This window comes from Miscanthus floridulus, chromosome 16 (assembly GCF_019320115.1).
Source record: "Miscanthus floridulus cultivar M001 chromosome 16, ASM1932011v1, whole genome shotgun sequence".
In the NCBI taxonomy this organism is placed as follows: domain Eukaryota; kingdom Viridiplantae; phylum Streptophyta; class Magnoliopsida; order Poales; family Poaceae; genus Miscanthus; species Miscanthus floridulus.
In genome coordinates this window covers 88204122-88225893 of record NC_089595.1, presented here as the reverse complement: position 1 = coordinate 88225893, position 21772 = coordinate 88204122, and the positions used below count along the sequence as shown (strand labels likewise).

The 21772-nt window shown below is 43.2% G+C and overlaps 2 protein-coding genes and 1 long non-coding RNA gene across 3 annotated transcripts; 2 read left to right on the top strand and 1 right to left on the bottom strand.

Annotated features, from left to right (window-relative positions):
• The first annotated feature begins 748 nt into the window (after positions 1-748).
• Positions 749-5071, top strand: LOC136511509 (pentatricopeptide repeat-containing protein At2g27610-like). The gene has a single exon (XM_066505560.1). The coding sequence runs from the start codon at positions 1041-1043 to the stop codon at positions 3675-3677; it is 2637 nt and encodes an 878-aa protein (XP_066361657.1). The 5' UTR covers positions 749-1040; the 3' UTR covers positions 3678-5071.
• A 3103-nt stretch (positions 5072-8174) lies between these two features.
• Positions 8175-12313, bottom strand: LOC136511511 (uncharacterized). Its single transcript, XM_066505561.1, has 11 exons — positions 12025-12313; positions 11792-11886; positions 11664-11721; positions 11377-11571; positions 11007-11086; positions 10834-10916; positions 10534-10585; positions 10367-10435; positions 10059-10145; positions 8584-8648; positions 8175-8496 (listed from the first exon to the last, which is right to left on the bottom strand). Exons 1-11 carry the CDS (start codon positions 12134-12136, stop codon positions 8349-8351), a joined length of 1044 nt encoding a protein of 347 aa, XP_066361658.1. The 5' UTR covers positions 12137-12313; the 3' UTR covers positions 8175-8348.
• A 3621-nt stretch (positions 12314-15934) lies between these two features.
• On the top strand, positions 15935-16652 carry LOC136511969 (uncharacterized). Its single transcript, XR_010772938.1, has 3 exons — positions 15935-16002; positions 16091-16470; positions 16546-16652. It is a non-coding gene; the product is annotated as an uncharacterized lncRNA (long non-coding RNA).
• The last annotated feature ends 5120 nt before the right edge of the window (positions 16653-21772 follow it).

The following is a 21772-nucleotide window of genomic DNA, read 5'->3' as shown; positions in this document are numbered from 1 at the left end:
TGTCGCTGTCCAAAACGACTTCATTTTTTGGTATGGAGGGAGTAAATTGTAATTTGGAATCTTCCTGTCAAACACCTAGGCATTCAAGTGAGTGACAATAACATGTTTACCGGTTATTTTGCAAACATTTTTACCAGGATGGGGAAAAGGTTGGATCCATGAAAAGGAAAGCACATCACCTCAGAGGGAGGCTAATTTTAACTAACATTTGTCTTAGTAGTATACCGATGTATTGTATGGGCTTCTATGTATTAAATGATGGAGCCCATCAAGAGATGGAGGACGATTTCAAATATCACATGACCAAATGGGAAATGGTTACTACATCCAAAGACCAAGGTGGTTTGGGGATTATCAATTCTGAAACTATGAATGAATGTCTCTTGGTTAAATGGATATGGAAGACCATGAGAGGGTCGGAGGATACGTAAATAAGCTGACATGACATAGAATAGATGAAGAGACAAATGATAAAAGTTTTTTATGGGATGAAATGAGTTTTATGGGGGATAAAAACTTATCTACACTGTTTCCAATATATGGAATCTTAGAAATTGGGACATGAAATCCCCACTGAAATTGACTTTATAGCTTTCTTAAAAGCTTTATAAAAAATCTTTCTTAAAAGCTGAGATTTCTTATCTCCTTCAAAAAACAAAAATAGACAGCGTCGATGAAGAATAAAGGGAAGGCAATAAGAAAGGAAAAAAACACGCACAATCGCACCACAGCTAAACCAAACCAGGTCTATTGGGCCGAAAAAAAATTGTCGCCCTCCGTCCCCTCCGTCACACACACACACACACACCCCTGTCTCGTCTCCTCTCGGCTCTCAAAAGTCACAAGCAAACATAGGTGGCGGCGCCGGCGTGCTCCTAGCGCTGGCATGAGTGCGTGGCCAAATCGGGGGACCGGGGTGGCGCGGACGAATCTAGCCGGCAGGCGGCGCCGTGCTTGTGTTGGGCAGGGCAGCAGAGGCGTGCGCGGTGCTCATGCCTGACGGGGCATCAGAGGCAGGAGCGGGTGATTTAGGGGCTTAAATGTTGGCCCTAGGCGTGAGAACTCACCAGCTCCGACACTGGTGCCTCGCACACCTCCGTGGCAAGAACGCTGGGGCCTTGGCACCGGAACAGGCCCCGAAGTCACAGTCCACGCTCGCCTCCTCCGTTCCATTGGAGAGCCACGCTAACCTCAATGACGCTACCGGCGCCTTCCAAGTGTTCGACGAAATTCCCCACAGGGACACCCCGGACAGTGCCCTTCCCGAGCACGCGCGGAGGGGTTTGGTCCACCAGGTGCTAGACCGCTTCTTCGATGTGCACTGCCGCCATGGTGGGCGTGTTGGCGGTGGGGCACTGTTGGGCGTCCTCAAAGTCTGTGGGTCAGTGCCAGACAGAGTACTGGGGAAGCAGCTGCATGGCCTGTGCGTCAGGTGCGGGCATGATCGTGGCGACGTCAGCGTGGGCACGTCTCTTGTTGACATGTACATGAAGTGGCACGGTGTTGTGGACGGCAGGAAGGTGTTTGAGGGAATGCCCGAGAGGAATGTTGTCACCTGGACGTCGTTGCTCACTGGGTACATCCAGGCTGGAGCGTTATTGGATGTTATGGAGCTCTTCTTCAGGATGCGTGCTGAGGGGGTCTGGCCCAATCCTTTTACATTTGCGAGTGTTCTCTCAGTGGTGGCGAGCCAGGGTATGGTTGATCTCGGGCGGCGCGTGCATGCTCAATCAGTTAAGTTTGGTTGCTGTTCCACTGTGTTTGTGTGTAATTCTCTGATGAACATGTATGCAAAGTGTGGACTGGTTGAAGAAGCCAGGGTCGTGTTTTGTGGGATGGAGACCAGGGACATGGTGTCGTGGAACACATTGATGGCGGGCCTTGTGTTGAACGGTCGTGATCTTGAAGCCCTGCAGCTGTTCCATGATTCACGATCCAGTATTACCATGCTTACACAGTCGACATACTCAACAGTGATCAAATTATGTGCAAATCTCAAACACCTTGGCCTGGCATGTCAACTCCACAGCAGTGTTCTTAAACGTGGGTTTCATTCGTATGGCAATGTAATGACAGCCCTCATGGATGCCTACAGCAAAGCAGGTCAACTGAATAATGCTCTGGATATATTTTTGTCGATGTCAGGATCTCAGAATGTTGTTTCATGGACTGCTATGATTAATGGGTGCATTCAGAACGGTGATATACCTCTTGCTGCTGCCCTTTTTAGCAGAATGAGAGAAGATGGTGTTGCTCCGAATGATTTCACCTACTCGACAATTCTTACAGCGTCAGTGGCCAGCTTGCCTCCCCAAATTCATGCCCAGGTGATCAAGACAAACTACGAGTATACACCAATTGTTGGAACTGCACTTCTGGCCTCTTACTCTAAGCTTTGCAGCACTGAAGAAGCTCTTTCTATATTCAAAATGATTGACCAGAAGGATGTCGTTTCATGGTCTGCAATGTTGACTTGCTATGCCCAAGCTGGTGATTGCGATGGTGCCACAAATGTATTCATCAAGATGACAATGCATGGCTTGAAGCCAAATGAGTTTACAATCTCTAGTGTCATTGATGCTTCTGCTAGTCCGACAGCTGGAGTTGACCTGGGTAGGCAGTTCCATGCTATTTCTATCAAGCACAGATGCCATGATGCACTCTGTGTGAGCAGTGCACTTGTTAGTATGTATGCAAGAAAAGGGAGCATCGAGAGTGCTCAGTGTGTCTTTGAGAGGCAAACAGATAGAGATTTGGTGTCATGGAACTCAATGCTATCAGGGTACGCACAGCATGGTTACAGCCAAAAGGCCCTTGATGTATTTCGACAGATGGAAGCTGAGGGCATTGAGATGGATGGCGTCACATTCCTTTCTGTGATCATGGGATGTGCTCATGCTGGTCTTGTTGAAGAAGGTCAGCAATACTTTGATTCGATGGGCAGAGACTATGGGATCACTCCAACCATGGAGCATTATGCGTGCATGGTTGATCTCTATAGCCGCGCAGACAAGCTGGATGAAGCAATGGGCCTTATAGAAGGCATGCCATTCCCAGCAGGTCCAATGGTATGGCGCACATTGCTAGGAGCTTGTAAAGTTCACAAGAATGTTGAGCTTGGAAAGTTGGTTGCGGAGAAGCTGCTGTCACTTGAACCTCTTGACTCGGCTATATACGTGCTTCTCTCCAACATTTATTCGGCTGCAGGGAAGTGGAAAGAGAAGGATGAAGTGAGGAAGCTCATGGACACTAAAAAGGTTAAGAAAGAAGCTGGATGCAGCTGGATTCAGATCAAGAATAAAGTTCATTCCTTTATAGCTTCAGACAAGTCGCATCCTTTATCAGAACAGATATATGCAAAGCTCAGGGTAATGACAGCTAAGTTAAAGCAAGAAGGTTATTGTCCTGATACAAGCTTTGCGCTTCATGAAGTGGCAGAAGAGCAGAAAGAAGCTATGCTGGCAATGCACAGTGAGCGCCTAGCCCTCGCATTTGGTTTGATAGCTACACCACCAGGGGCACCCCTTCACATTTTTAAGAACCTGCGGGTGTGTGGGGACTGCCACACGGTGATCAAAATGGTCTCTGAAATTGAGGATAGGGAGATTGTAATGCGAGATTGCAGCAGGTTCCACCACTTCAATTCAGGGGTCTGCTCTTGTGGCGATTTCTGGTGAATGGATCTGAACAAAATGGTTGTACATTCAATACTCAGCCAATGTCCCCCTTGAACAATATCACTGGTAAGTTAACTTCTAAGAATGTGCCTTTCGTCTCTCAGGTTGGATGTTACTCCTAGCAGAAAAGGAGTTAGCGCTTATTCCAGGTAATCTTCAGATATCTTATATTCCAACACGAAACATTGCACTAATCATTCAGCATCAGGGGATAGTCAAGCAGTAGCAGCGTTAGTACCTGCCAACAGCGCCTATGAGATAAGGATGCATGCCGATGCAGGGGCGTACCAATTGTGAGGGCGCTACACCATGGAATCTACCTGCGTGGGCAATGTCGGCCATCTCTCTCTCCCTATTTGCTAGCGTTGGCATGTGTACTACCTGTTTGACCGAATGGCAGCGTGGTAGTGGGTGTGTGTCTCTGTCTGCGCATGGTGGCCTGAGCCGAGCTGAGCACTGTACACTGCTGAGTTCAGACCTTCATGTACCCAGCCATGCACTGACAGTATCTTGAAAGACATTGGCGTGGTTAGTTTCAGTCATTGCTGCATCCAAAGGCAAAAGTGGCCATCGTTGTTTGTCAAGTCTGAAGCTTTGAACACTATGTATCAAGCATTCTCGAAGGAGCTTTCATAACTAGTAAGTGAACAGTGGGACCTCTCATATCTTCCCAAATATGTTGCTGTTTCACTAGTACTTAAACAAACTAGCTGTGATGGGTTTGGAAGCCCATAGTCCGTGAGCTCCTTTTATATCCTATATATTTTTCAATTTAATGTGAAATATTTGCTGAAATGCTGTATAAAAATAAATTCTATGCACATCCAGGTTGTCTTTTTGCTAGGCATAATGACAGTTTCATCTACATGAATCGAGCAATACTATACTCCACAGAGCCCCACTTATCATATTTGATTTGGGGAGGTGACTTAACGTTTGTACATTGCCCCCTAGCAGATGTGAACATCATCATTACTTGTCCTTTCTTGGCTGCCCGAACTAGAACCACACTCCTTTGAATTATCCTCACTTTGAAGTTTCTGATATTTGGCTGTTGTTTCTGTACTTGCAGCTTTTTTGACATCTGAAGAACTTTCACTTCATAGAGTACGTTCAAAGCAATAAACTCTGTTAGGCTTCCTCAAAATAATTTAGGAAGTTTAAACTATCTTTAATGAGTAGATGATCAAACCAATGGCCACAACTCCAAATGCTACATAGTACAATTAGTTTATCTGTGGGTTGGCCAAACTATGTAAGATTATTATTGGGTAATACGTTAATAATCTCACACAAGTATTCTGGGTCAGGAATTTTCACCTGTTGATGATAGAATAAAACTTGAATGGCACCTGTCCACATGTCAGATGTCAGGAGCGAAAGGTTGAATAATGTTGATCCACTACTCTGCCAAAAAAAAATGGCTGTCAAAATCAAGGCTAAAGTATTACTCCATCGTTTTCAAAATGTAGGGTGCGGTTTTTTCCTGCCAACACCACACTTTGATCGTTAATATCTCATATATTATGATGTTTATCATGACCATGAAATTGACATCATATGAAAGTGCTTTCAAATATGAATCCAATGGTACTAAATTTGTAATCCACATTTTTAGAGCAAATTTTGGTCAAAGACAAAAAAGGTTTGAAACTTGAGTTGTGTGCACACCTTCTGGCTGATACAACAAATTGAGTTGTGTACAAAATCAAAGAAGAGAGTATTGAAATGTAACATAACAAAAGGAGGGCCTTCTTCTGGCTGATACTACAAATTGAAGCAATACTGTGAACTCAAATGGAAAACCATTTGGCATTTCTAACATGTTGAAGATACTTCACCTTAAGAACTAGGGAGTAATTGTGTAGAAAATAAAAAATGCCAATGCATATCCTCCGAAGAGACTTATCTGGAAATAAAGAACAAACAAAAGGGTGTGAGTTTCCAGTGAATCAATTCAGCCAGCAGGTGTATGGCAAATAAATGAGTTTCATGGTAAAGCGTGTACTCCCTCTGTCCACAAAAGGATGCACTATGGAATTTGTGCCAGTCAAACTAACTTAACTTTGACCAAGTTATAGTGAATGGTATTAACATTTATGTCTCCAACTAGGTTTTACTACGAAAATATATTTCATAATTAATTTAATGATATTTATTTTGTATCATAAATGTTAGTACTATTTTTATATAAATTGGGTCAAATTTTAAATCGTTTGGCTCCTCGAAAAGTGGGAATTGCATCCCTTTGTGGACGGAGGGAGTATTTCTTACCATTGTTGGAGAGCAGGTTAAAGGTGACATGATCTTTTCCCTCCAGAGCAACAGAACTTACCGTTTTTTGTTCTAGAAACACTGTGGTGACAATTTAACTATGTAAGATGTTCAAGAAAAATAAAATTAACTATGTACTAGCAAGATCAAATTACAGGTGGCTTTGCCAATGGATCATGCCAGTTTGCTCCACTGGCTGTAACAAGTATTGAATGATGGAGGGGATACATCTGAACTGTATTGACTATTTGACTAACAACCCAAATAATCCAAGCATGGCAACAACATCAACTTGATATTTCTTTTTGACACAGTATTCCTACATGTACAAGGAAAATGAAATACTTATTAGAAATATGATATTGCTGATAGCAGCAGAGACATAACATAACCCGAACTAACCTCTCCAACATTGCTAAATGCATAGCAAACTGTCCTGGAAATAACAAGGGCATCCCCCAGTTTGCTTGCATCTGTTTATCTATTTTTTTATAAGATGTTAAAATCCATGAAACCATTTTGTGGAAACTGGGAAGTAGATTTCAATGCTATGATGTCCATGAACTCATGTTTGCATTCAATATCTGTTGTATTGCCATCTACAACTAAAATTGGTATCCTGTATTGTTTATCTGGCATGGTTCAATTTAAGGGATACACTATTCCTACTGCCATGAATTTGTGTGTGATTGAAATCCTAATTTTGTAACTCAAATGATTCCAGTAAAGGGGGTTTGTTCTTGATACTTGGTATTTTACTTCCAATGTAACTTGCCTTGCTCATCTGGAGATTTCACATCTGAAAGGAGCACAAGGGCAAGCCCCACCACGCATGTCCCTGTGCCCACAAACTGCCTGAAAGAATATCCTACGCCTAGTGCGTACCAGGTAAGTATGATGACCCATACAACAGTCCAGCAATCAAATAAAGTTACACTAGTGATGTATGAGTACTGGTATGCCTTCACAACTACAGTGTGCACTTTTGATACTTATTAGCAGTAGCAATGTAGCATGATGAACCTGACTGAGTTACATTATACCACTGGAAATTGTTGGTAGTATGGGTTCAGTGCAAGTTATGGTCGTTTGGTGCTTGTACAGTTGTACTCACCAAAATAGTTCCCCTGGACATCAATGAAGGCCAAGGCCACATACCAATACCAAGCTATCTTCAAGACAAGAATACTCGAAATAGTGAGAGTTTGAGAGCTATGAATCTCAAAAGGCTTCCATGGTTGATTCTTATGAACTATTTTTGGAGCTTCTGCCGTCGACGCAAGACGATTGGCACATAGACTAAGATCAGCAACAGGTATGCGAAGCAAGACTGCGTGAGTGGTGCATTAATTCCTGCATAAATATGTTTGTTGGAATGAACTGGTGTTCTCTCTACTGAGATAATTTTTATCAAGAATTTCATCAACCACGACTGATAATTCTGTATGTGTGGATCAGTTTGACGTGAAACTAGTAACAAGATTTGCTACGAGGGAGGATGTGAAGCTTGAGGTAAGCCAGGGAAAATGCGACGGGATGGCCGAGGAGGAGCACTCAACAAGCCCCATACATCCTCTTGGTATCCATTACTATTGTTTTCTTTGATCTGATGTCTCGTTTTTGCTCTGTTTGATTGTCAATGTTCACTTGCTGTTTAAGTTCTGTTTGATTGACAATGTCTGCTTACTGTTTAAGTTTTTGCTCTGTTTGATACTTCAGTTATCAATGTCTGTTGTGAACTTGTGGTACATGTTTTTTACTCTGTTTGACATTATTTTTCTCGACACAGGGGTGACCTGCGTATCATTTCTGTTTGACATTATAGTTGTCAATTTCTGCTTCGGTGATATAAATTCCACTCATGCAACCTTGCTTCTCGACGACTTTCAAGTTTCAATCACCATAAGTTTGAGATTTTCCAGTCTATCTTTTGAACAGGGTGACTGGCCAAATAATATCCAGGTCATTCAGATGAGTTCAACCAAATTTTTATTTTCCACTTACCCCTTTTAGCTTCCAATTCACAGGGCATGAAACTTCTCATAGAATTTTACAATGAGCAATGTAGAAAATATTTTCATAGGCAATTCTCTTTACATGTTTCCCACACTGTTGCTAGTATGCTTTGCAGACCAGCTGTGATGGTTTGCAATCCCTAGTTGAAGATCCTTTTGACCCGATGTATTTTTTATACATTTGTGAATGATCTGCTGGACTGAGGTGTAGAGAAAATTAACTCTGATTCTCTTCCTCATCTTGCTTTCCTGCTTGAGACAATTAAACATTTTCCTATACCTGAAGTGACCAACACTTTACTCTACATATCTCTATGCCATATTTGATTTGGTACAAATCTATCCATTAACAAGGAGGTGTCTTCATACATACATTACCCTGCTAATAGATATGAACTTCTTCCTTATGTGTCCTTTCTTGGCTACCTGAATTAGAACCAATTCTTGTTGAATTGTCTTCAATTGGTAGTTGCTGATATTGGGCTGGTGCTTCTGAACTTCCAGCTGTTTCATCATCTGAAGAACTATCACTTCATATATCACAAGAAACAAATTTTGTTAGGTTTCTGCAGCCATTGAGTCACATATCTGCAAATTATCGGTATATACAGACTTACTTCAACGAATAGATGATTAATCCAATGGCTACAACTGTGAATGCTAGGTAGTACAACCAGTTTATCTGTGGATTGCATGTGAAATATGTGAGCATATTGGGTAATGTTTTTTTTTGAGCGGAAAATACAGCAGGGGAGGCCCCCACTGTAAACTTTTTATTTAAACAAAAGGAGCAGCAACTCTATACAAGAGATAACAAAAAAAGGGAAGCAAGCCCGAGGTGGGCAGCAGAGCTAAACTAGAGCAGCTGTACAAGAAAGGAAGACAGAGCGCTTAGCAGAACTAAATCTATGGGCCTGTAGCCTAACTTCGTCATAGAAGGAGCTTTTCCAAGAATCAAAGGATGGCTGGCCTCTGTCAAATATAGAGTTGTTTCTCTGCTTCCAAATCTGCCAGGTGGCAATGATGAAGGTCTCCATAAAAAAGGGGTTGTTATGTTGAGCCTTGGCTTGCTGCATCATCCGGAAGAAATCCATTGTGAAGTCCCAATTTATACCAAGGTGTTGCCAACAGGCTTGGGTAAAGGGGCAGGTGAAGAACAAATGAAATGCGGTTTCTTCAATGTTGTTGCTGCATAGGACACAATTGTAGTTGTTTCCCTGAAGCTTGTGCTTTTTCCTTCTCAGAATGTTCCTTGTGTTCAGTCTGTCCATCAAGAGGAGCCACGAAAAAACTCGAAGTTTGTTACAGCATTTGGAGTTCCAAATCCAGAGAAAAGGGGATGGGGGCTGTATATTCTTGTAAGGAAAGTTGTAGCACTTTGATGAGGAGTAGTTCTTGCTTCCCCAAATGTATTCCCAGGAGTCCTTTGAATTCTGATCGACCTGCAGATCTTGAATTAATTCCTGGAGACTTTGGAATTCTTGGAAGGCCTGCTCTGATAAGGGCAAGTGAAATTGGGCCTCCAGAGTGTTATTAGACAAAAACCTGGCCACTGAAATGTTCTTATTCCGGGCAAAGGAATAGAGCCTTGGGAATTTGGATTCTAAGATGTTGTCATTCCAAAGGTCAGACCAAAAAAGCACAGTGGAACCATCTCCAAAAGTGCACTTTGCAATTCCTCTGAACATGTCACATAATTTTAGGACATCCTTCCACCAAAATGAACCCCTATCTGTCGAAGCATGTGGCACTTGACCCTGGGAATAATGCGCATTCCAGATCAGCTTCACCCATGGGATATCCTTCCTATTATAAAATTTGTCCAGATGCTTCAAAAGAAGGGTCTTGTTTTGACTCCTAAGATTAATAATTCCTAATCCTCCTTTTCTTTTTGGCTTTGAACATTTTCTCCAGGCCACCAGTGGTTTCATCTTTGCATTGGAATCTGAACCTCTCCAAAGGCAGTGACGTCTTGCTCTATCAATATACTGAATGACCGCAACCGGCACCTCTAAGGTACACATGGCATATGTGGGCAGCGAAGAGAGGACTGAATTGATTGGGACGAGTATTCTGGGTTCAGAGAAATCACCTGTTGCTGATAGAATAAAACTCGAATGGCGACTGCCCACATGTCAGATGTTAGCAGTGAAAGGTTGAACAATGTAGATCCACTCATCTGCAAAAAAATAGCATAAGAATAAAAAGGCTAAATTATTGTTCAACTGATTGAAAATACAATAAGCGGACCTTTCTTCTTTCTGATATTGTGTAGTCAGCCACTATTATTTAAACAGTTTTCCTTTATTCTTTGGTTGTTTTATTAATAGACCATAACCATTTGACAGGAGTTTCTACTTGTGGAGCTCATGCCATCCCTGACATGTTGGAGATCTTAACCTTAAGAACGAAAGGAGTAATTGTGTAGAATATGAAAGTTGCCACTGCAAATCCTGCAAACAGACTTATCTGGAACAAATGAAAAAGACAAAAGCAGGAATGAGTTTCCAGATAATAAAATCAGTAAGGTTTATGGGGAGTTTCATGGTAGAATGTACTTTTCTTACCATTGTTGGAGACCATGTAACTGCTTCTAGGCCCTTCCTTTCAAATATAAGTCTAAGGTTCATCAAGTTAAAAGGTAACAAGAACCTGGGTCATATTTATAGTTACAACTTTTGTTCGAGGAAATTATGCTCATAGTTTAACTTCGCAAAAGAGAGAAAAATATTTAGATGTCATTTGACAGATCATGCCAATTTGTTTTAACTAATCCTTTACCATTAATATAGGTTATGCAGTTACCATTCTTTTTGCTCCAGTTTGCTATACAGGTATATAGCTAAATGATTAATTTTTGAGGATACATCTGCACTATGCTGATCAGCAACCCAAAGAGTCCAAGCATTGCAACAACTTCAACTCTATCCTTTTTCTTGACACAGTATTCCTACACATATGAGGAAAATGAAATGCTTATTGCCACTGTGAGAAACTGTTGCTGATAGCAGCAGATGCATGTAATGCATATATAACTAACCTCCCCAACATTGCTAAACGCAAAACCAACTGTCCCAGCAATAACAAGGACATCCCCCAGAAGTGGCATTTTTCCCGGATCTGCAGGAAAATAAGATTTTACATATGATGTTAACTGCAACTACAGAAACTAGAAAGTATATTTCAATCATAATGTTCTTAAAGTCATGTTTACATTTACACCTATTGCATTGCAATCTTATGCACCACTAGTATTGGTATTCTTGATTGTTCTTCTATCATTTCTTTTAAGGGAGATGGTATGGACAGGTCCTACTACTACCATGAGTTCCTAGTTCTCAAAATGACTTGTTCTTGAGTCTTTGTTGTTGACTTTCTAATTGAACTGTAGGATGCTTGGAGTAACTTACCTTGCTCCTCTGGAGATTCTGCATCTGAAAGCAGCACAAGGGCAAGCCCTGCCACACATGTCCCTGCCCCCACGAACTGCCAGAGTGAGTATCTTGTGCCCAGTGCGTACCAGGTGAGCACGATGACCCATACAACAGTCCAACAATCCAACAAAGTTACACTGGTAATGTATGAGTACTGGTATGCCTTCACAACTGGGACATTAGATGTTGATCAGCAGTAGCAAGAGGGACCTAACAAAATTTCATTGAGTTGTAACTGTGTAGTGAGTGCCTATACTACTCACCAAGATAGTTCCCCTGTACATCAAAGAAGGCCAGAGCTAGATACCAGTACCATGCTATCTGCGAGACAACTCAAGACAGTGAGCTATGAATTGCAACAGTTTCCTGTAACTGATGCAGCTACTCTTACTTGCAGCTTCTGCCGTCGACGCAGGACGATTGGTACATAGACTAAGGTCAGCAACAGGTAAGCGAAGAAAGACTGTGTCAGTGGTGCATCAACTCCTGCACAAATATATTAATTCAAGGTAAGTAGTAACTCAAATTACCACTATCCAGATAACAACCATCAAGTAAATTATCATAAACACTAACAAATCTGTGTATACTGGTCACTGGTCAGTCCAATGAGAAATTGACTACCAAGATTAGCAATGACGGAGGAGGTGAAGCTTGAGACGGAGGAGGCGAAGGCGACGAGCTGCCCGAGGAGCAGCACGAGCAGCAGGCTCCATACGTCCCTCTTAATCTCCATCAGCGCGAGCACAGCTCGCCGCAGCCCGGATCAGATCAGTTGCAGTTTTGCAGAGGAGAGAAGTTATTATACGCTGGCGAACAAAGAGGAAGAAGATGGAGCAGATGAATGGAAGGTGGAGTCTCGAGTGCAGGACCTGCAGGTGGACCGCGTGCAATAAACTAAACTACCCTCGGGTAGTTAGGGAGGAGCCGTCTCCGTCGACGAATAAGGCCGCGTTTAGATCAATTTTTTTTTTGTTTCGGCTACCGTAGCACTTTCGTTTATATTTGATAGTTAGTGTCTAATTATGGACTAATTAGGTTTAAAAGTTTCGTCTCGCGATTTCTCACTCAACTATGTAATTAGTTTTTTTTCATCTACATTTAGTACTATATGTATGTGTCGTAAGATTTGATGTAATAAGTACTGCGTAAAAATTTTTGGAACTAAACGGGCCCTAATTTCTGCAACTGCAAGCGACGTGGGACCTGTGGCCACCTGGGGATCTTGTCATCAGCTGAGCAAGTAGCTTGTCCTACCGTCGTTCAGTACAGATCTCGTGCTTCACGTCCTGGGGAAGTTTATTCAGTGCCTGTCGATGTTTTATCATCGATAGTCTGCCACGGGAGTATCTGGGACAGTTGCTCGGGCTTCGACGAATAGTGAAACTCGACGGTTACGCAAAGAGACTCACGATTTATACTGGTTCGGGCCCTCGACTTGGTCGAGTAATAACCTTATGTTCAGTTTTGGCGTTAGCCTGTTTGCGTCGTGTTGCTTTGAGTATTGGGTATGTTCAGTCGTTTACAAGGGATATCCTCACCAGCCCTTTATAGTCCAGGTGCTGAGAGGAGTTGTCTGTGTTCTCAGATACAAGGTTAGAGTCCTAAGCTATGCTTCGGGCGTCTTTCCTTGTATAGTCCGAATTAAAGTTTTGGTCTTGCACGTTGCTTTGCTCCGTGTTCTTCTTGGCGATTGGGCTGTGGGCCTTGTTACCAAGGTCCACTTCCCTATAGTACGGTCTATGGGGGGCCCGTAGGGTTCCCCATCGAAAGCCCCCGAGCATTTTATAATTGAGCTTCAAGGGCCGAGTTGTTGTAGACTTGATCCGGGTTCTTTTTGAAGTGAAATCTTGAGATGGTCTTCTTTGATTCTTCTTCTGACTGATGTGCACTTTTGCTGAAAAAAGTGCACTCAGTGAGTGCAGCCCCCGAGCTTCAGCTGTTTGGCACAAAAAGCTAGAGGGTCTCTCTGTCTTGATATCCTCCGAGTTCTTTTCCTTTGAGTGCAGCGAGTGCAATTTTTGCACTCATTGAGTGTAGCCCCCGAGCCTCTTGTTTTTTTTGGTACAAAAAGCTGGAGGGTCAAAAAATTAAAAATGTACTTTTCTGTGGTGGGTACTCTTGTGATGTGGCTTCCATGCTTGCTCTATCTGCCTGCGGAGGGTTGCAACCTCGAATTCCACTGGGTTCTTTGCTGCCACTCTAAAATGATCTCATTTGTTTTCTTTGTTGAATTTATCAGATCTTGTACTCCGTTGTAATCTCAATGTTCTTCGAGTCAAAGAAATAATGAATAAGATGGTTTCTGCTGGAGGCCGAGTTGTCTATTACTGTATCCGAGTTCTTCTCTGTATCTGCATGCTTTGGCTGTAGTGTAGTATTGTTGCCGACTTGTTGTATCCTTTTTCTGCGTTGCTTCCTTGTGAACGGTTTTGGCATCTAATCGTTGAGATCTGAACGGACCGTTGCTTTCTTTTTCCGTTGTGCATGTCATTGATTGCGGAACGGTATTTTTTTGTGACCGTTTTCACTTGGGTCGCGTGGGCTGTGTATTTTTCCCTTTATAAAAATGACTGCCCTGTTACTGTTGCTCCACTTGCCTTTGCAGTGAAAAATTCCTCAATCCTCGTTGCTGAGAAATCCCTAGCATTGCATCCGCCGCCTCAAATCTCTTGCTGCTGCTGCTACTGCATCTGGCCCTTGCTTTCGATTGATGGTGAAGAAGAACAAGGGCAAGGGTGAGTTTGTTGACGAGGAGAAAACTCTTAAGCAAATTGACAATCCTGAGTTCATGGCCATGAGACGGATGCAAAGGCAGTTCCCGAAGCCGTCGACGTAGGAGGCGGAGCTGGATCTGCTTGTTGCGCATGGGCTCATTCAGGAGAAGTTTCTTTCCAATTACTTGCTGCCTGGTGAGCATGTGATTCTATCTCCTTCTCCCGATCAATCTGTTTTGTTCATTCCTTTTGTGCGAGCGGGGCTCTATTTTCCTCTGTCTGATTTCTGGTTAGAATTTCTTGGATCTTATCAGATTCAACTTCATCATCTTACCCCGAACGGGGTTCTTGTCATTTCTGCCTTCGCACATCTTTGCGAAACTTTTATTGGAATCCCGCCTCCTCTTCTCCTTTTTCGTTATTTCTTTCGTATGCGGCTGTCTAATTCTAAAAATCCTCCTTTGTTTGGTTGTTATCTCCTTCAATGCCGTCAGGGACATAAAGAAACTTTCCCTTCTCTTACTCTTTCTGATTCTGTAAGAGATTGGGTCGAGAAGTGGTTCTACGTCCCGAAACCGACCCCTTCTTTTTCTTCTGACCTTTCTCTTACTCCGAGTTCTCTTCCTATTTGGAAGGATAAACTTTCTTTGGTTGAGCTCATGGCACTTAAGCCTTTGCTTACTCGAATTAGCCTACTGAAGCAGGCTAGTTTGACTGGCAATGGCATAGTTGCCAGTTTTCTGCATCGCCGGGTGCAACCTCTCATGCAGAGGGTGCACTTTGGTTTTGAGTACACTGGTTCTCCAGATCCTTCTCGGCTTATTTTGGACGCCGAGTTGTCTGAAGAAATCGTCCTTGAACGGTTGGGGCAGATTCTTAGTGGTGTCTCAGTGATGCCCGCCCGTGTGGACGAGTATGATGCTGCTCATCCTCCTCCTGAGGTATGCGTATGCCTTTCTGAGTTCTTTTGTATCGGGTCTTTTTGATCTTATACTAATTTTGTCTCTTTTATGCAGGACTATGGCTGGGCTTTTAAGCTCGTTGTCCCTACTGCTGCTGCTGATGATGTGGTCGAGGAGGAGGCTGAAGAAGATGAAGATGATGTTGTCGCTACTGCTGGCAACGTGGCTGAGGCCGTTGTTTCAGGGCTGGGTTCTTCTTCTGCCAGGTTGTCTACCGGCTTATTTGAAGGTCAACACTCCTATGTTGAGTATGTTCCTGATCCTCGGATTGCTCGATATATCCTGTTATCTAGGAAGCGGCGGACTGAGGCTGCTTCTAAGCAGTCTTTGCCCAAGAGGCAACGTTCAGCTCGTCAACACCCCCCAACAGGTAATATTCTCGTAGGTGAGCTTGTGCTGAGCCTTTCCCGAGTTGTTTTCCCGGCTTTGTCTTGATTTGACTTGCTTTTGTGTATTCATCCGAGTTCTTCTTGTCTTCTGATAGATGGTCAGTCTGTCGCTGTTGATGAGGAGGTGACTGATGATGAAGTCCCCCTTAATCTTCGTTCGTAAGTTTTTACTTCTCGAGTGTCCTTGTATTTTGTAAGATTTGCTCTGACTGAGTTTTTTTTTTCTGTGCACGGGCTCCTTGTGTCCCAAATGTAACAATTGCTTCTGCTTCTATCCCGGAGGCCATCACAATCCCCTTCTTTGAGGTGGTTGAGGATGATTTGTTTTCCATGCCACTTCCCGACTTCATTTTCTCGGAGGTGGCTGGTGATTTTAAGAAGGTCATCAAGTAAGTTTTTCCCCTGGTTGTTCTGATTTTGATATCTTATTCTGTTTTTGATAGACCCAAGTTCTTTTTCATTGTAGGCCTTCTGAGGATGCCTCGTCTTCTCTGGCCCTTGGGGCTAAAAAAGCTTTACAAGAATCTGCTGTTGGTGAGCTCTTGTTCTGCCTTGCATTTCCGTCTCTTGTATAATTTATGTATTCTATATCCTTGTAGACTTATAATTCTGCTTTTTGTAGCTTCTCCTCCTCGTGTTGCTCCTCTTGAGCCACATGTTGAGGAACAGAATGTTGGGGCCCTGGTGTCCTCTCAGGAGGAGCACCGGGTTGTGGATAGTCCCTCGGGCATTTTTGCTGCTGCTCGTCTGCCACTTGGGTCGTCTCTATTGTACTCCCTCGAGGCTGCTGCTCGAGTTGATGCGGCAGTGGGTGAGGGTTCTGATAACTACCCTCCCCCTGCTTCTGCTGCTGATGCTGACCGGCCGTAAGCATCTGGGCCGAGTACTCTTCTACTAACTCGTTCAGGAGAGGAAATGGCTCAGCTTGGCCGAGTTGAACGGTTGGCCAAGTTGGGTTCTTCTTGGGAAACCTTTTCTGGTGCTTATGGCGCCGAGCTCAAGGTATCTGAGTTCTTTTTTTTTTGACTTTCGATATTGGTTTCTTCTGCTTCTGTCTCACATATTTTTGTTTTATAGTCTTTACTTCAAGATCAGGATGTCTTGTTCGGTCCTCATGAGGCGCAATTTACTGCCATTGCTGAGGCTAATTTGAAAAGAAAGGAAGATGAGCTGGCTCAGGCTAAAGTTGTCCTGACTTATGAGAAGGAGTAGCGTGCTCTGACGGAGGCCGCCCTTAATGCCAAGGTGCTTGATGCTGAGAAGGCGCGTGATACCGCTTAGGCTGAGAATTCTGACTTGAAGGAGAGTCTGGCTGGTAAGTTAATCTTTTGTTGATCGACTGCTTTCCCTTGGTTTTGCTCTTTTTTTCTTTTCTGAGTTGTTGATTTGCTTTCTTTCAGCTCTTGCTCGTGAAAAAGAAAACTAGTTGAAAGATAGGGAGGCGATGACTGACACCCTCCATACTTCACAAAATCAGGCTGAGTCTGTAAGTACCCTTGCTGATTTAAAACTGAAAGAAACCCAAGATATTCTTGCTCAGGCAAAATTGATACGATCTGGCGCTGACCGAGATCTTGTTCAGGCCATAAAATCTGTTCGAGATCTACAGGCGAAGTTGAAGGCTACCCATGAGCAATTCCGGGCTCTTTATGCTGCAGTCGCTCCAATCATTGCTTCAGTCTGTCGGCGAGAAGACAGAGATCTGGGCCTTGGAGGCATAATACCGGTGCTTTCTTCCTGGTTTTATGATTTTGTAAGGGGTGGCTTTCACCGATGCATCAACAATGTGGTTTCATATGTCCGGGTTGTTGCTCTTGATGCCCCTCTTGAGCGGATTACTGAAGCTTCTGTAACGGCTGAGTTTTCAAGACAGCGGGAGGAGGCCAAAGTAGAGCTTAGTGGTCTATCAGACCAAATCTTGGAACAGATGAATGTGCTTCCTGCTGTGCCTCTAGCTCCTTAGACATTTTGTGTAATGAACTTGTGGTTTCTTGTAATATATACTTGTTTCTGTGAATATGATCAGGCTTTGCCCTGCTTTTGAATCTGTCTTTGACTGCTATGAGCAGGCTTTGACCTGTCTTTCTTTTACTGCATTTGTGTAATTTCTGAGTAGTCCTTCCACTTTGTGTGACTGGTTTTGTCGCTCTTCGGATAAGAATAATCGACTGCATGTTGATATCCGGTTTGTAGAGTTGTTTTTTGCCACCCTTTTGGGCGTGGGATTTGATCATACTGCTTTCTTGAGTAGATAGCCATCCTTGTAGGGTTGTTTCCTGCCGCTTTTGGGGCGAGTTGGTCGGCCATTCTTGCTAGATTGTACAATTGTTTCGGCTGCTCTTGGGCCGAGGCAGTTGGTCACGCTGTTCTTGGAATATGTAGCCAAGTTGACTTTGATCATGCTGCTTGTTGGGCGAAGTTTGTCGATCGTACCGCTCTTGAGGTAGGCGACCGAGTTGTAAATTTGTGGATGCCGCTTGCTGGGCGAAGTAGTCGATCGTATCGCTCTTGAGGTAGGCGACCGAGTTGTTGGAGTGATTGTGCCGCTCTTGGGGCGAAGTAGTCGATTGTACCGCTCTTGGGGTAGGCGACCGAGTTGTTGGAGTGATTGTACCGCTCTTGGGGTGAAGTAGTCGATTGTACCGCTCTTGGGGTAGGCGACTGAGTTTTCTTTGTTGATTGTGCCGCTTGTTGGGCGAAGTTGTCGATCGTACCGCTCTTGGGGTAGGCGACCGAGTTGTATATTTGTAGATGCCTGCTTGTTGGGCGAGGTAGTCGATCGTACCGCTCTTGGGGTAGGCGACCGAGTTGTTTTTGTAGATAGCGCCGCTTGTTGGGCGTAGTAAACGATCATACCAGCTCTTGGGGTAAGCGATCGGACTAGTATAGCACAACCGTTTCCAGGTTGGCTGTTTGCAGGGTAAGTAAGCAATCGTACCAGCTCTTGGGGTAAGCGATTGCGCTCGTATAGCAACAACCATTTCCGGGTTGAGCTATCTATAGGGCTGCCCCTTTTTCCCCAACCTGGTTACGGGTTGGTTCTGTCCATTAGACAGGGCTGTCAGTCGTACCATCTCTTTTTATGGTAGAGTGACAAATGCTAGCTTGGGTCTCCTTACCCAAGAAGCTATTTGGCCATTGGCCGTCAGTCAAACCATCTCCATATGGTTGAGTGACAAAATTGCCCATGTAGCGCAACCATTTCCGGGTTGGCTGTTAATAGGGATGCCCCTTTTATCCCCAACCTGATTACGGGTTGGTTTGTCGGTTCGACAGGGCTTATATCTGAAGTCGTTCTTCTTGAAGAATTTCTGCTTTATTTCTCTTGAAGGTTGAGTACAATATGTTGTACTAATTGTAGAATCTTTTGAGTTGGCTGATATGCCAAGTATTCTTCACTGGTATTTCATCTAGAGTCATCAACTCGTATGTGCCGGGTCCTGTTGCGTTTTTCACGATGAAGGGTCCTTCCCATGGACTGAGTAGTTTGTGTCGTCCATCTTTCTTCTGGATTAGTCATAATACTGAGTCCCCTGGCTTTAGTGATCGAGGCTGAGTACTTTTGTCATAATGTCTTCGTAGTCCTTGCTGATATCTTGCATTTTGGATTATTGCACTGTCTCTTATTTCTTCTATTGAATCAATTTCTAACCGCCTTGTTTCTTCGGCTTCGCCTTCTTCGTATTGTTCTATTCTTGGAGATAGCCATATCAAGTCGGCTGGTAGTACTGCTTCTGATCCGTAGACTAGAAAGAAAGGTGAGTAGCCGGTGGCTCTGCTGATCTGGGTTCTTAAACCCCATACTACTTTTGGTAGTTTGTCGATCCATTTTCCACCATAATCTTTCAAATCTTCATATAATCTTGGTTTTAAGCCTTGTAATATGAGTCCATTTGCTCTTTCGACTTGTCCATTGGCCTATGGGTGTGCTACTGATGCAAAATCGATTTCTATCCCACAATCTTTTGCCTAGTATTGAAATTCTCTTGCTGTAAATGGTGAACCAAGATCCGTGATTATTCTGTTGGGCATGCCAAACTTGTGCATGATGTCTTATATGAATTCTACTGCTTTTTCTGCACTGTATTTGACTAAGGGTTTGTATTCAATCCACTTTGTAAATTTATCGATTGCCATAAATATGTATTCGAAGCCTCCTTTTGCTTTTTTGAGTGGTCCGACTTGATCCAGCCCCCAACATGAGAACGGCCAAGCTGGTGGTATGCATATCAAATTATGAGCGGGCACATGTGATTGCCTGGCAAACATTTGGCAATTCTTGCATGTTTTGACGAGCTCTTCTGCATCTTTGAGTGCTGTTGGCCAATAGAACCCGGTTCTGAATGCTTTACCGATCAGTGTCCTAGAGGCTGCATGATTTCCACAACATCGTAAATGGATTTCATCCAAGATTTCCTTTCCTTTATCTGTTGGAACACATTTAAGTAGTACTTCAGATGATGATGCTCTTTTGTATAGTTTGTCTCCCACCAGAACGTAGTTTTTGCTTCTTCGTATAACCCGGGTTGCTTCTGCTTTGTCTTCGGGTAGTTTCTTCTCTTTGATAAAATCAATGTATGTTTGTCTCCAATCATTTTGTATGACCATGATCTGTCTTGTTTGGTCTGGTTCTTCTGCTTGATCTATTTCCATTGGATCTGTTGTCTCCTTCTCCTTTTCTGTGTTCCCGGGTTGTTTGATAGATGGGGCTGTGAGTTCTTCTACAAATATACCAGGTGGTACTTTTGCTCTATCTGATCCCAGTTTGGCTAGCACATCTGCTGCAACGTTGGAATCCCTTAGTACATGATGGATTTTGAGTCCTTGGAAATTTTTCTCCAATTTTCTGACTTCTGCACAGTATGCATCCATATTGTCTTTTGTGCAATCCCAATCCTTGTTGACTTGATTGATTACTATAGTTGAATCACCGTAGACAAGTAGCCTTTTGATCCCAAGTGAGCTTGCAACTCTTAGACCATGTATTAATGCTTCATATTCTGCTTCATTGTTAGTTGCCTGCCAAAGTATTTGTAGCACATACTTTAACTGTCTTCCTTCTGGTTGAAAGGATCAAGATGCCCAAGAGGGGGGGTGAATTAGGCTAATTCTAAATTTTCTTGCAATGATCAAATCCTATGGATAGCCCAATTAACCCCTTGTGCCTAGAAAAGTGTTTCTATCAAACTAACGCACAAAGGACTTACAACCAATGTTCCAAACTTACTCTAGCATGGCAATTCTATGAATGTAAAGACAAGTATTGAATTGCTCAAAGTAAATACTCAAAGTAAATGTGGCAGAACCTCCTAAATTATAGGGCCCACATGCACCTGTCACTGCCCGACGACCTTTGACATCTGTGCATATGTTTCCGGTAACTTAAGAAGACTGTCGGGTGTCCTCGGGGAACCCCGAATCATCCACGATTTCCGAGCAGGATCACGTTACAGAGTCATTGCAGTGTTACAACATTTATTCAAATATATACATCAGAGTAAAATAGCGGAAGTCTTATGATAACTTAGTTTACAAACCAGTTGTTTCAAACCTTACAAACTAAGTTCGGTAATTATTACAAACTATAGTAGTAGTGGAGTGGCATAATTAATATAAACATAACACACAAGATAAGCATCCTGCCCAAGGATCACACATTTACTTCTCATCGTCAGAACGAACGATAGTCATGCAGCACGATCCAAAATAGATCTGCTCATGAGGCACACCTGCAACAAGGGTCAACGAACCCTGAGTACAAAAGTACTCAACAAGACTTAACCGAAAATAAAATTGATAGAATTCAGAAATGCAGGCTCAGGGTTTCAAGGTATAGCTTTAACAATGATCAAAGTTCTTTTGCGTAAAAGCTCTTTTAACAAAAATTCTTTATATATAAAACTTCATAAGAATTATATACAAAGCTGACACGATCCTTGTTGAGATCATGAAACTTTATATCCAACACCTTCACAAGCCTTATTCGAGTTCCAGTTATTAATCTACGATGATGAACAGTGAGTTGAGTCTCCATAACCGAGGAGCAACGACGATTCGAACCGATTAAAAACCCAACTGGGGATTCCAGACCACACGACATATGCAGGTCCCCGACCTACATATACCAACCTGCACTCAGGTCCTCTAAAACAAGAACGGGTCCGCGCCACCCAAGAATACAGTACTCCACCAGTCCAGCCCATGGCCACGTGGGTACACGCTATTCCCGCCATCTCTCCACTCCCAGTGCGCGAGTAGCCATTCTCGTACTAGAATCACCAAGTTAAGGCTTACCGGAGTATGT

Bases quoted from the DNA above. Each gene is read 5' to 3' on its own strand.
- LOC136511511 (XM_066505561.1), bottom strand. From the start codon at position 12,136: ATGGAGATTAAGAGGGACGTATGGAGCCTGCTGCTCGTGCTGCTCCTC. The intron at 11,572-11,663 runs GTGAGTAGTATA...CTAATGTCCCAG, and splicing joins TGTACAGGGGAACTATCTTG to TTGTGAAGGCATACCAGTAC. The intron at 8,649-10,058 runs GTGATTTCTCTG...TGCAATCCACAG, and splicing joins TTTTATTCTATCAGCAACAG to ATAAACTGGTTGTACTACCT.
- LOC136511509 (XM_066505560.1), top strand. From the start codon at position 1,041: ATGTTGGCCCTAGGCGTGAGAACTCACCAGCTCCGACACTGGTGCCTC.